Source organism: Porites lutea, chromosome 11, assembly GCF_958299795.1.
Source record: "Porites lutea chromosome 11, jaPorLute2.1, whole genome shotgun sequence".
Taxonomy (NCBI): Eukaryota; Metazoa; Cnidaria; class Anthozoa; order Scleractinia; family Poritidae; genus Porites; species Porites lutea.
Genome location: NC_133211.1, coordinates 47864 through 61798, shown reverse-complemented (window position 1 = coordinate 61798; position 13935 = coordinate 47864). Strand labels below are relative to the sequence as shown.

The window sequence follows — 13935 nt, the reverse complement described above, 5'->3', positions numbered from 1 at the left end:
CAAAAACTGTCGAAATTTTGCTTTCTGCGCATGCCCGAACTTCGCAAGCTGATATTTTGCATCTGGATCAGAAGGCCATGAAGTGTACGACCTGTAAACCGGTTTGGGGTAAGTTTTAGCTCTTTATAGCATGATAGTGACCAGAAAACCACTGGACTAGCTTCAAAACGCGTTTTTCGGCAAAATCTCCAGGAGCGAATGGGTTAAGCACATCTCAGAGGGTTTTTGGCTCGGCAGATAACACCATCCACTAAAGCCGAGTTTTTCTTTCACTCACATGCTTTATTTCCTGTTCCTCAGCAAGTTTTAATGGGTGTGTATTCTAGCAGGCATTCTTCAAAAAGTAGTTATCATCTGTTTAGTGGCATGTTTGCTATTCTTGCTAATGTTTTTAGGCAGCAGTTCAGCTTAATGTAATTCCTCTTCATGTAAATCTTCCACCTTTTTCTCCAACCCCTCCAAAACAGCTGACCCAACAAGCCTTCTTCTCTCCCTTTTTCTTTCAACATCGGTACGAATGACATCAGTTGTACAGATATCAGCAAACATCTACTGAATTTGCTCAAGGGTAGCTGGCTGTGAAGAATTAGCCAAGGGAACTGAGCCAATCAGAAAAGGAGGTTTTTATTTAGAATAAATAATACAGAAAACAGCGTCACCTGTGTTATTGACTAATAATGTTTCAAAAAAATGGATCTATGTCCCTCTTCATTCACATAACACCTTACCCTTGGGTTGCTGTGCAAATCCCTGCACTGGTCTTTGTACTGGATTTTGTTGCTGGCCAGTTGAACCTGCATGTAAAATAAAGGTTTGCAACACTTTTACTCATTTCAGATTGTATAGACATTATATATGTTGCAGTTCAGATTTTTTCTTTGGTTTGAATTTTTTTAAACTGGTTTAAATTTTTCAAACTAGTATGAAATTTTCAAAGTGGTTTAAAATTTTTACAAACACCACTCATTTCTCATTTATTTGTATCTCTGCATGCAATACAAAGCGACAAAACTGCTCTGCAGTTGACATTTTGGTATCATCTGTTATGTTTATTTTTTTAGTATGAGCAAGTCAGCTCTTACATTACTCTTACATCATTGGGTCTGAACAATGTTCGTAGCATTGTTTTTTGTTCTGTTACTGCTCAGTTGATTGGAATAGGACAATTAACTGACCTGTTGGTTGGAAAGCAACCTGACTGCATGTTAACATTATACAGTTACTCTTTGTAAGAGCACTTGAATGGCCACCTTGGTGATAGTAGGTAGGTAGCACAGAGGCGGACCTAGGGGGAGGGTGCAGGGGGTGTACACCCCTTCCCCCTGAGATGACCTGCAGCTTTCTAACACTACTGGGACTCTGTATTAAAATTGGTTTATGTCACCAGTCAGTTACATCATTCCTGAGTGGTGCACCCTGCTCTCCTAAGAGAAAACTTGGATCCGCCCCTACAGCAGGTGGTAATAATGTACAGACCTTATATAAAAGGGAATGTATGTGTATCTGCTGAGATAAAGTATTGTCAACTAGAAAAGGTAGCTGTTTGCAGTAAATGTTTAACTGTAAAAAATCCCTATTACAAGGAAGTTATTGCTTTAATTCTCAGAAATGTTACTTGGATCTTTTTCAGTCAATGTCATGGAAGCAACCAACAGCACATGTACATAAAGAATTACAGCATTTCTGACATCATCAAATTAACAGGCGTAACTGAATTGTTATTACAATTATTGTAAACCTACCTGAGGTGTTATGCTGGGGTCCATTGCCATTCTGTTGAGGCTGCTTTTGTGCAGAATCTGTATTAAAGGGCTTAGGGTCACCGATCTTACCCATCACTTCACTTGCAGGTTTAAGCACAGTTAATTCCATCACAATAAGCACCTTTCTGTGAAGGAAGAAAAATAACATGAGAATAACTAAGTATCTTGAAAGTCAGAGATTGGCTGTTTACTGAGTTACAAGCTTCAGTTGAGTTTCAAGTTGATTCAAAGGGAACAGAGGGCAAATTGAGATGAGATTGAGTTCACAAACAATGGCTTATTTTGTACTAATTTCAATTTCTTAACTTATTTTCCCAATTATGCTTGGCATGCTTTACAATCAACATGTACTGAAAGTGCAAAACAATTGCATTTTTCTCCAGTTGGCGAGAAAAGATCGCAAAGCTGAGTTGTAAGAGTGTTGACCTTGCGGTCCAGAGGTCTCCAGTTCAAGTCTCACTCTGACAATTAGCTGGATTTGTTTTACAGTAGGCCTGAGTTCAAATTCTCGACAACACTTGTAAAGAGCTCACTGGATCATCTCAAGTCAGCTGGGATTCTTGACCCTGTTATATATGCATCAGTCAATTCCAGCTGCGCCTAGCCCCCCACCCCCGCCCCCCCCCCCTTCAGCTAACCCCCAGGCATTACCATTTTTCCCGGGGATGGGGACTGGGGGCTGGGCGCAGCTGGAATTGACTGATGCATTATGCTTATTATTTGATTTATTTGTTTCAGTTATTTAGTAATGGGGCCAACAAATAGTACTGCAATGACTTACTGGTACAAAAAGGAAAATAAAACATTTAACCCAATTTACACCTTCAAAATGTGAAATACCTCCAGAGCATTCTCTTTTAAGTGATCATCAATACTTAACCATCAAGGTCAAAACTTTTAAGAAAAAATAACTGATCTCAGAGTCCTAAGGTCTATCTTTGACATCTAACCGTTTGATGTCCTCAAAATGTGTAACTCCTCCCTCGTAATTTTACTTGTTATGATTCATTTTGAATTTATAGAGATACCTCCGTACTCATTATCGTATATTCCTTAAGGAGGGTTGGGACAGGGGCTCTTTTTTGAAGAATTTCAACTTGGGGAAGAACACTTCATTAACATATTTAGCCTGAACTAGGGTGCTCAATACAAGGTAAGAACTCATTTCAGAAGGGTGCTAAATTGAGCATTCCTTGTATAGGTTTGTTAATTATGGACCTATGAAGGTTACCAAGGCTGTGCTCTAAGAAAAATTGAAGGGAGCCCAGTGCTCTGAATTTGTGAAATCCAGGTGCCCAGCATATGATTTCTATGAAAAAGTTAAGATTTTCTAGTCGGCCGAGAACAAAAGTTAGGCACCAGGGACCACTGGGCTCTACTAGAGCACAGCCTTGGTTACTGATGACACAATAGCTAACATTATTACCTTGTTTCTTGGATGATATTACAGATATACTTGTCCAGTCTAATGACAGCTTTGACTTCAATTTCCTGAGATAGGACCAGATGATTGAGCTGTGTTGCAAGCATAGCCGCTGTGTGAAATAATACAAAAGCATACGGTAACTTTCAATTGCAATACTTGGCTTAATTATGATCTGAATGATCTTATGAAGTATTAAGCCCCTATCAACAACGGAAGCTAATAACAAAATACTTACAGGTATGAAGATGGATCCCATCTGAAAGCACAAGCCTGCATGATAAACACAAGTAAAGTTGCCATTAATCTTAGAGCTAAGTTACAGATATGGCCTAAGAAGGTTCTCTCATCATGTTCTCTCGTGAGTGATGTCTTTCAATAATTATTTGGAATGCTGAATGTATTTCTAATTTGGCTGAAATGGAGTGAATTCATATTGAGTCATCATTGTCCCTAGCTGAATGAAATAGGTGAAACACTTTTTGCAAGCAAGGTTTTATAAGAGCTAAGAGCAATCTACCAGGGAGAAATTCAAAGAAACAAAAGAGATCAGGAAAAGCAGTTACAGCTTTCCTGAAGATGAAAATTTCCCTCACAAAACCATGGGGTGTAATCTACAAATATTTCCATCTGCCCAACAGGTCTCACTCACACTGGCGAGTGGGTGAGCAGTAATGTCATTAACCCTGTTTTCTCTGCTCTACCTGATATCTTTCATTTCTTTGACTTTCCTCTTGGGAGATCACTCACAGCGGTTGTGTTTTTATACAGTCAAATAATCTTAACAAACCCTCTTGTCTGCAGAAAGTTGCCACAACATTATAATACTTTATTTGGACAATGCTGAAAACCCTTTGCCATTTGCCTCCTTTAAAGCTATTTTTCTTAGTCTTCACGCTTCAGAAAATAAAAAGAGAACCTTTTCTAGAGGAGGGACATTTTGTAAAACTGTACATAAAACAAAGTATTTAACACAAAAATGTACAGACAGCTTGTGAAGCAATGATTATTTATTTACCTGTAACGGTCACTCCCTGATCCTTCATTGCTTTTTGTCTGGATCTTTTTTATTCCCTACAGGAAACAACATGATAATCTTAAATGTAGTTGTCTGTAATATACACTGGTGAACAAAGTTAGTTTCTTGTTTCCTTTAGCAGTAAGTGTCATAATCCAGTAAAATTTACAAGTTTTAAGAGATCTTAGCTTTCCACGTTTCAATTCATTTTACAGATATTTATTGCAATTAATACTAATAATACTGGTCACAAATAAAAGGCTGTAGTAATTCTTGCTGTCTACTAATTCAATTGAATGTAAATTGAGATGTATGTTTAATAAGAAACACCAAACCTAAGACACTTTAACTGTGACCTTATTTGGGAAGATGAACACTAACTGTAATCCTTTAGCCATTAGAAAACTGACAGATAGCTATGTTAGCGCATCAATTAATAATACTTTCTTTTATGTCGAACATGAATCTCGTTTGCAGACTCAATTCCAGAATAGTCTGATAAAAAGTTAAGCTAACCAAGAGGGAAGGTCATCATTGATCTCGGCGCTAGATTCTCGTTCTTGTAAACAACTTTTTGCAAATTTTTGTTGATATTTGAGCCCTTTGCGATAAAATGTTCCGCAATGACCCAAATGAAAGCTGTACATTTATTGACTTCTGATGATAAACACGCTGTTTGTGGAAGAAACTTCTCGCCAATGCAAATCTAGCCTCCCCCGCAGACATTTTTAGGGGTTCATCATGCGTTCCTGCCTCATTAGTGGGAGGCTATAATGCAAATCAACTTCTTTCCCGAAAATATTAGTGAAGATTCCTCTTTGAGGAGGAGACTTTCAATCACGTGCCAGGCAGGAAAAAGATCAAGTTTCACAGATGGTCATTTCTGAACATCAACGCAAGACAAATGTGTGCAGATTTTGTGAAATAACCCAAATTAATTTTTTTTTTCGTAATTCCCAAAGTTTGTTGAACTGTATATGCATTCTATTTCCTGAACCTTGAGTGTTTGAAAAGGATGTACGCTTCACTTTTTACCCTTAGAGACTTCAGACACCGCCATACGATAATACTCAAGGTAGAACGAACATTAAAACGTGCGAAAACCACGGAAAGGAACTCTACAACGTGTGAATGCATTTTTCACCAACTTGTTGTCAAAAATGTGAACGTCAATGTAGTAATAACGATCTATTGCCAGCATAATTCGATATTCTTTGGGCAAAAAAAAATTATAGCATTCATTATTTGACTGGCCAGAATCAAAGTTCGCCCGGGCTAAAAAATCATGACCGGCAACCTACTGTCCATTATTTTCAGCCCTGACACCACCACATGAGAAATGGTGAAAACTGTTCGAAAGGAAACCTTAAAATGTTAGTTACAAGTTCTTACAAAATAACTTTTCTAAAGCAACAGTGTTACAGACCCATATTATTGGAACTTCTACAAGAGACTATTTCAGGTAGACATCAACGGATTGACCATCACTTACAGATACGGCTAACGTTTTAATGGGTTCAGATCAGATGCTAATGAATTGATTAACGCCTCTAACAGATATGCGTGAGTTGTAAACGGATTGCCAAATGCCTCTAAACGGTTTTCATTGATCTGCCTAACAGATGACTAACATATAGCTAACAGTCTAGGCTATTTAACAGAATATGGTTAGTATATGTCTTCCCAAACAAGGTCACAAATACTATCTGAAAAGCTGAAATCCAAAATATTCTCCAAAAGTATTTTCAGAATTAATGCAAAGTTACAGAATTATGCTGATTTGTGTCATTTTCTAAGTAAAACATGTCTACTTTACAATAACTACTGATACCGAACTTCCCCACTTCTCATCCAAAAGTTTCAAGAGATCGATACACATGTCTCTCCCCAAATTAATGTTTCTCTTCGTTCAGCAGGATTAAATGTTATATTACCTGGACAAGGAACATAAAAAGTGTTTTGCCCAATGCTCATCATTGAACATCAGCACTGGTGTAGCAAGAATTGGTATGATTTCATTGCATACAATGTTGTCCTGATTCTTGGACTCAGAAACAGGATCGAAAGAATAAAAGACCAACAATAGTGTTTGTTCCCATGTGGTATGGTAGGTGTCAATAAAGCAGTCTCTACTAGCTCCTTGCCGCTAGGGCAAATCACAGACATCTCTTCCACAAAACATGTCTAGCAGCAAGGAGAAAGAAATTTAGAAGGCTGTATTCACAGGTTAGTATTGTGATTCGCTTAATTCTTCCACTTCTGCTTGCAGCTGCAACAGCCTAGTTTCCCCCATAGGTTACAGCAGCAGAGTCATAAAAGGGGTCAAAGCACTGTTGTCAGTAAATCATTACGCACTGCAGTTCGGATTAACGTTAAGAGTCTAACACTTAGATAGATAGATAGATAGATAGATAACTTTATTTAAACACGGTTAAAATTCCTTCAGCATGTACAAAAAATCTAAGATCTATAACACCTAACTAAACTAACTCTGATTAAAAATATATTCATAAAATTTTAACTACCTAGCTACTTACAAATAAAAGCTGCTTTTCAAGGATGCCGTGTAAAACTGTATTAATGTATGATCTCATTCAAAACTGTTGCAACACAGTTTGCGTTTAAAATCATGTAAAGAATCTACAGATCTTAAATCACGGGATAGGCTGTTCCACAGCTTCGCTCCGCTATAGGAGAAACTTTTCTTTAAATAATTGGTACAGGGCAGTGGAAGGACTAATTTATTTTCAGTATTCCTCAATCAATAAGAAGTTATTTCGTCACGAGATACAAATTTAGATGTTAGATAGTTGGGAGTCATCCCATGTACAGTTTTATTCTTGTCTTTGGTGTTTAAGCTTACGCCAACCCAGTGCCAGGAACAAATCGTCCACATTACAATCAGAATTAGCGGGCATTAGAATATGGGCTGCACGATTTTGGACCCTCTGCAGCTTATCGGAAAGACCAATGCCGCAGTTGCTCCATACGACATTACAGTAATCCAAATGCCGTTGAATTAAACTGTCGTAAACATTAATTAATACATTAAAAGGAATAAGATGTCGTATTCTTTTAATTGCACCCAAAGCAGAAGCAATCTTTTTACAAATACTCTGTATGTGGCATTCCCAGCTTAAGTTTTGGTCAATATGCACTCCAAGAGATTTTGCCGTTGACACTTGCATCACGGGATGGTCGTTTATCATAAAAGAAGGAGTTTCAGAAAGCTTTGATAGCTTCTGCCTTGACCCAACTAACATAAACTCAGTTTTAGTCAAGTTAAGGGTCAGTTTGTTAGCCGGTAGCCATATATACACCTTGTTTAAATCATCGTTAACGCAGTCATTTATGAGTTTTAAATCTGCGCTGGCATAGGTTAGGCTGGTGTCATCGGTATACATTCTAGGTTGTGAAAAATGCAAGCAATTAGGTAGGTCATTAATATACAGTAAAAACAATAAATCAATGGGTTGACCATCTAATATGATACGAAGTTCATCTATATGTTTCAATAGACTTGTAATATTTAAGCTAGCCATTTTAAACCCACGACCCTTGGAAAATATAAAATCAGGATTCGAATTGCTCCTGGCACTAGTTGTGGTGGTGGAATTAGGTGTCGCCACAGTTGTTGAATAGGAATCATGTCAACGAACAATATTATTTACGAAATTACTAGCTAAAATAGCAATACCTTTTTTGTTAAGGTGCAGTTTGTGATTATTCCATCACCGGTGAATTCCGGTGAATTCCAGCCTTAAGCCGATATATTTGTGTTTATTTTCGACTGCCAAAGTTCCTCGTGCACTTTTGTTCGCTGATTTATTTTGCAGAGGATTGTCTGATCTAGACGGTTGAGCTGAACCTATTATAAAGAACTTACCAAGATTTGAAAAACTGGCCCATGAGGATGTTCTTCAGAGGGCCGGATTAAGATGTCCTGTAAAAACAACATCAAAGTAGAAGCATTTTTAGTTAATTCTGACCTTAAATTCGTTTATACAGTGTTTATTATATCCGAACACCGAATTTTTCGCGGGAAAACTTGACAGTATTAAAAAGCCACTTCAAATGTGCTTCGACATGAAACGACGGCAAAATAAGGAAAAAGTCAAAAATTAAAAGAAGAAATATACCTGTACTGCTCCTTCAGTCAACATCGCCTCTTTCGAATTCAAAAATCGTGAAAAATACAAGGAAACAGACCGAGCAGTGAGATTCTCGCGCCAATTTTGTCCTTAGCACGGTAGGTACGTGGTGTAACAATCATATAGTGTTGATAGTAGAACATACTCTTAAAATTTCTACTGCTGACCCAAAAAAATGCGGTCATACAAGGATGGCCGGCCGTGAGCGACCGGCAGCGGTCTGAGTACTAGGTGTGGTGAAAGGTTGTTGAAGCAGGAAAATTTATGAGTGGCGACAAAAATGGCTCCGCTTATCCAAAGAATTGGAAGACAAGCGCTGGCAACGTTTGTGGCTGGAGATACAGCAGCATTTCCCTCAAACTTTGAAAGGTTAAAAACACTGGTAAGTCATGTCATAATGATATTTAAGAATATTTTGTGAAGTGTATGTGTTCCGTTTTCATGACGATACGCACGCACATTTTGTCATGCGTGTTTTGTTTATTGTAATAAGCTAAGTCATACCGGCGAATTGGATTTAACATTCAGCGAAAGAATCTCAGGGGAAAATATCGCCGGAAATAGTTGATTTTTTAAAGAGTGAAAAGTGACACGTGTGTTTCTTGCTGTTCTGTTTTTCGCCGAACAAATAATTACACGACATAAAACGGAACGTTTCGCGTTTCAAGTGCCGTGTTTGGGTGTGAGTTCAATGGCATTCTTTCCTTTGGAGTTGTTTTCTGATTTTTCTGCCTTGTAAACTGAGAGAAACGATAAACGAAAACACGCTTTTCACCGACGATATTCGTGGTCATGTGTTAGTGTTACTGGTAATTGTGCTATTTAGGCTTATACATTATATCTCACCAATGTAACCTCCATTTTAACGGATTACCACGTTTCGCGATCACTGGTTAAGTTTCCTCAGTTGTTTCAACCAATGAAATATATTTAGCACTATTTTTTGTCTATAAAAAATTGTTTAAGTGAATAAAACTAGGGTGGTGGTGTTTGATTACATATGTTTTACCATTTACACTGCCAAGAAAACCTTATTTGTTTAGATGCTGCGTTGGAGGCTTATGTAAGTGAAATGCATTTATTGTTTGTGAATTCTATGAAAATTTCAAATACTTTCAGGCCGGCCAATGCATCTACTACTGTATTCTTTTATAAATTTCGATCTACATGTAAAAGTCTCTTATCAGTCCCTATCCTTGTTTACACTGAAGCCAATTTATTATCCTGCATTGAAGTTTGTGAAAGCATTATGACAGCAGCAGCAGGAGCATAAAGTTTGAAGCATATAAAATGTTGAAATTAAGGCTGTACTCAAAGAGAAGTATATAGGGAGCCAAACATTCTGGCCTTACTAGTTCACAGCACATGTTTTTAATGTAAAAACTAAGATTTCTGGTTGCCAGGGGTGACAGGAAACCCTGATGATTCAAATGGAAAAAGTAGACTGAGGGTGAATTAAGATGCTAACATCTATGTTTAAAGTTTATTACTAGGGTATCTAAAAGATAGTAATGCTGCGGCACATTCTGTTGATACTGGAATTAGTTAGGCAGTGAGACTTAAAAGAATCAAAAATGACATTGAATGTCCTATTTACATGTTGGAAAGTACTAGAATAATTTCTATCAGTCTATAGAAAGAACTCGTGGGAACGTTGTTTAGAAAATGATCAAGTGGTTATCAACTCTGGTTTTCCCACAGTAAATTGTAGGAAATAATAGAAATTCAGATTGTTTATCCATATATTTAATATACGGTGCACGATATTTTCTCTGGAAACACAATACTTTTCTTGCTGTTTTTTGCACTTTATTAAGTAACAGTTATTTAGCTATACATTTATAGAAAAAAACGGGAAAAAAAAAGAAAGTAGGAATAAATAATTCGGTAGGACTCAAACCCGGCACCTTCGACTTGACGCGACTACATTTAACCACTACACCACAGAGGCTGACTACGTAATCACTGGGAAAGGTCTTTCATTTTATTCCTTTTCCTTGAAACTTCCGCCGGCAAGATGATCGCCAGCTGCATTAACTGAGCTATTAACAGTGAAAAAACAATGTAAACGCATATTCCATGGTAATAAATGAATGAAAGAACATAATTATGCTTTTCAAAATGCCGATACACGTCCTCGTCTGCAAAGTAGGACACAAAACATATGTTTTGTTATCTCAATTTCCGCAGTTAATTTGAAGCGAATGGTCAAAATCACATCCATTTTCGGCTCATACAGTTTCTTAAGAATAGCATTGCATGACATTTTCTCACTTTCACATCGCCTTCTAGCAAGCTGGAATTTGCATATCCCCTGTGTTCTGGAGTCGAACAACCCATGAAGTGCCAAGGTTCAAACTAGTTACAGAAGTTTCACAAGTTAGAGTAAACAAACACAAAATATTACAATCATTTTGTCATGAAATGCATTCATACTATATTTTCTAACAACAGAAACCTAGAGTTGCCAATTACAAATTGAGGCTGCAGTTGCAACAAAAAAGGTTTTGCAAAGGAAGTTTTGAAAAATCCAGCAAACTGTGTATAAACTGTTTTGCAAGTTTACTACAGATGCCCTTCTGGAATTGAAATCTGACATTTTGTTTATGTATTAACATATGGAAAAAATAGTATTGTACATCGAACTCCTGTAATCCTTGTTTTTATTCTTCACTCAAATAAGCTGTCTGAGTTTGACATAACATTTTAGTGAATGCCTGTCTTATGAAAGTCTTGCTTCAAATGTACTCATGTAGTTATCATCCAGTTGCAATGTGCACTATTATATTGTTGTTGTTGTTTTGTTCCACTTTTATAGTGAGCACTCTAAGTTGGTTGAGTGTTAAAAAATCCTTCGTTGTATACAAATGGATCATGTGATTAGCATGCAGTTAATTTTTAGCAGTGATTAAAATGATGCAGCATTTTGATCATGTCTTGGCACTTTGGCAATGATGTAGTTTCTCTCAAATCAAGGCCCTTGATTTTTGTGTATACACTTAATCAATTCAGAAACATTCATGTCGAAAGCCATGTTTTTTGCAAAGGCAGGAGTTTGGAAGCGAGTAATTTCCCTTGAATACAGGCAATACATTTCTCAGATTATTCGAAGCAATTCTTGGAACTCTACAGATAAATAGAGTTGATGTTTTATCATTGTATGTATTTAAAGCTCTATTGAATAGACTTAGTGGGAATAAAATTACGTTTTCTCCAGTTATTTTTATCAGGTACGATAACTTTCATAAACTTCTGTGTCCTCAGTGGGCAAAAACGGTGAATCCTAACTCGACAGTAGCTTAGCATGTTTTGTGGTTGTTGGTTTATAATCAATTTACATGGTTGCAGTAACCAATTCACTTGTGTTTCGGTTTTCCCTCCAATTTATTTCAGTACCAAAGGACAAATAAGACATGTGACCTTTCTCACAAAAAGGTACACTAATTTGTTAAACTGGTTCAATGCACAGCTGTAAAAACCAAAAAACCTATTTAAATGCATCCATCAAATGACTGGGTTGTTGAGTATCCTAAATGGCTTACTCAAACAGGTGAATTGCTTACTCAGTCGTTCAAACCATTCATCAAACAGTTGAGCAGGTTATTAAGTATTCCAAACAGTTAGCACAAACAGACAAATGACTCATGATAATTTTCAAACAGGTTATCTAAATGACTGAATAACTTAAGAATTTTTGAATGGGTAGACATAAACTGTGGATGAGTTTACAATAAATTTCAAATGGCTCATGGGAAATAATAGTACCATTTGTGGTATGTTGTCAATCTGGTAGAATACAGTATGTGGCCCTTGGTCTGGCCTAGGTCTGGCTGGCTTTACTTTGTGATGTAATTTCCAGGAAGAAAATAAGGTTACAATACAAACGAAACTTTCCTAGTCTTTATTGATCTCTTTGCCTTCTTAAGCTTGATTCGAGGTTTTCCTGATGTTAGCGAAGGCTGGAGAATCAAGTTAATGCAAACATAGGTAAATTTTGTTCTGTTATTTTTGTTTTGTATGGCACCTTAAGTTTCTTGGATATATCTTTAGGGCTGTCACTAAGAGCTGGGGACTGGGTATTTTCCCCGGTTACCATGAGCGTGAGACCCGGCTACTTTCATAGGAAACAAAAGGAAAACAGAAACCAAAGAAGTTCCTAGCTCTACAATTCCCCTCCTACTGTTTGCATATACCCGGCAACTCGAAGTTTTAGCAACAGCCCTGTATCTTGAATTCAGGCATACGCAACTTAGTGCATTAAGAAAGCTAATTTGTGGTGTACACAGTGCACAAGAAATGTTTTTTTGACTTGAAAAAAAATTTGGTCGACAGGTTGAATTTTAAAACGAAAGTTATAGTTTATATTCCAAAGTAAATATTGCGTATTAGGTCCTTGGTCTAGCCACCGGACAATAACATAAAGCAGCCAAATAGTGACTGTAAAGGGAGAGCCTCAGAAAGTTCAGTCTTCTTTTCGTTTAGTTCTTAGTAAATTAAGATTAATGAATTGAAGTGAGAATCTTTCAACTTTGAGTCACGTTTTAAGTAAAGCAGTTTCAATGATTGGAGTTAATAATAAAAACCACATGAAGCGTTCAAGTTGATGATGTATGCTTTTCAGCCGAATTCTTTGCCATTGCTGCACAACTAAGACAAAATTCCTGATGGGAAGTTTTTCTTGAGGACAACAAGCGACAACAAATTTTTTGTTTTTACTTTCTCTCTAAACTTTGATTGAATTCACTTAAAATAGTGGTGATTTTGCAGTGGTCTCACTGTAACTGCACAACACACATTCATACTGCAGCAAAAATATTAATTCTTAATGAGACCAAACTATATCTTTACACAGAAATCTCATTTTCGTTTCAAAGTTTAAATGATGCCTATAGAAAATATACAGGAATTTACATCAGGTTGTGCTTGGAACATTTCTTTTCTGCGCACAGTTGGCATGCTGGCTTACAAAGTGGCCAGACCAAGGAATGAGTGGCTGGATCAGGGGCCATCAAAAAGAGTGGTCATTTTCTATGATGCAGGATTTTCGGCAAAGCTCAGAAGCTGTCAATTTGTCACAAGTTAGTAAAATGTTACGGCAACTTACGGACAAATTTCAGCCCACTACTCTCCTTCCAAGATAAGAAATACTCATTTACGTCTTTTTTGTCCAGACCAAGGACCACATACTGTATACCAATCTGGTCCAATCGAGCTTGTTTTGACATAATGTTCCTATGTATTTGTTGTGGTTCAATTTTATCCTTGGTACAAATTTCATTTTCCTTTGTTTCAAACTCGTTATCATTCATTACCATACCTAAAAACAAAGGGGAAAAACTTTAAACCAAGGATAAAATTGAACCACAACATATTAAACTCATTGCTAGTGATGAGCTTGAAGGCAGGTGTTTTAAAGGTTAGTGGGAGGCCAAATGCAGTAAGCAGAGAGGAGGTATCCATGGTAACCCTGGAAGCAGGAACCACCCCAAGAGCGGCCACTAACCGGCACAGTCACACTGAATAAAATCAGTGGAGATACTTACCTAAAAGAATACTTATCTGAGAAATGATTATGAAACC

At 37.1% G+C, this 13935-nt stretch overlaps 2 protein-coding genes across 2 annotated transcripts in view; one reads left to right on the top strand and one right to left on the bottom strand.

Annotated features, from left to right (window-relative positions):
* LOC140951609 (replication protein A 70 kDa DNA-binding subunit-like) overlaps window positions 1–8465 on the bottom strand; it is a 31923-nt gene extending 23458 nt beyond the window's left edge. The window contains exons 1-7 of the mRNA XM_073400896.1: window positions 8344–8465; window positions 8091–8147; window positions 4205–4260; window positions 3425–3459; window positions 3190–3298; window positions 1743–1888; window positions 729–794 (exon numbers count right to left, since the gene is read on the bottom strand). Of these exons, the coding sequence (XP_073256997.1) occupies window positions 729–794; window positions 1743–1888; window positions 3190–3298; window positions 3425–3459; window positions 4205–4260; window positions 8091–8147; window positions 8344–8367 (493 nt within the window). The 5' untranslated portion in view covers window positions 8368–8465. The remainder of the gene's footprint in view (window positions 1–728; window positions 795–1742; window positions 1889–3189; window positions 3299–3424; window positions 3460–4204; window positions 4261–8090; window positions 8148–8343) is intronic.
* A 122-nt stretch (window positions 8466–8587) lies between these two features.
* Window positions 8588–13935, top strand: part of LOC140951704 (2-aminoethanethiol dioxygenase-like) — a 32089-nt gene continuing 26741 nt past the window's right edge. Inside the window, exon 1 of the mRNA XM_073401018.1 lies at window positions 8588–8737. Coding sequence (XP_073257119.1) covers window positions 8636–8737 — 102 coding nt within the window. The 5' untranslated portion in view covers window positions 8588–8635. The remainder of the gene's footprint in view (window positions 8738–13935) is intronic.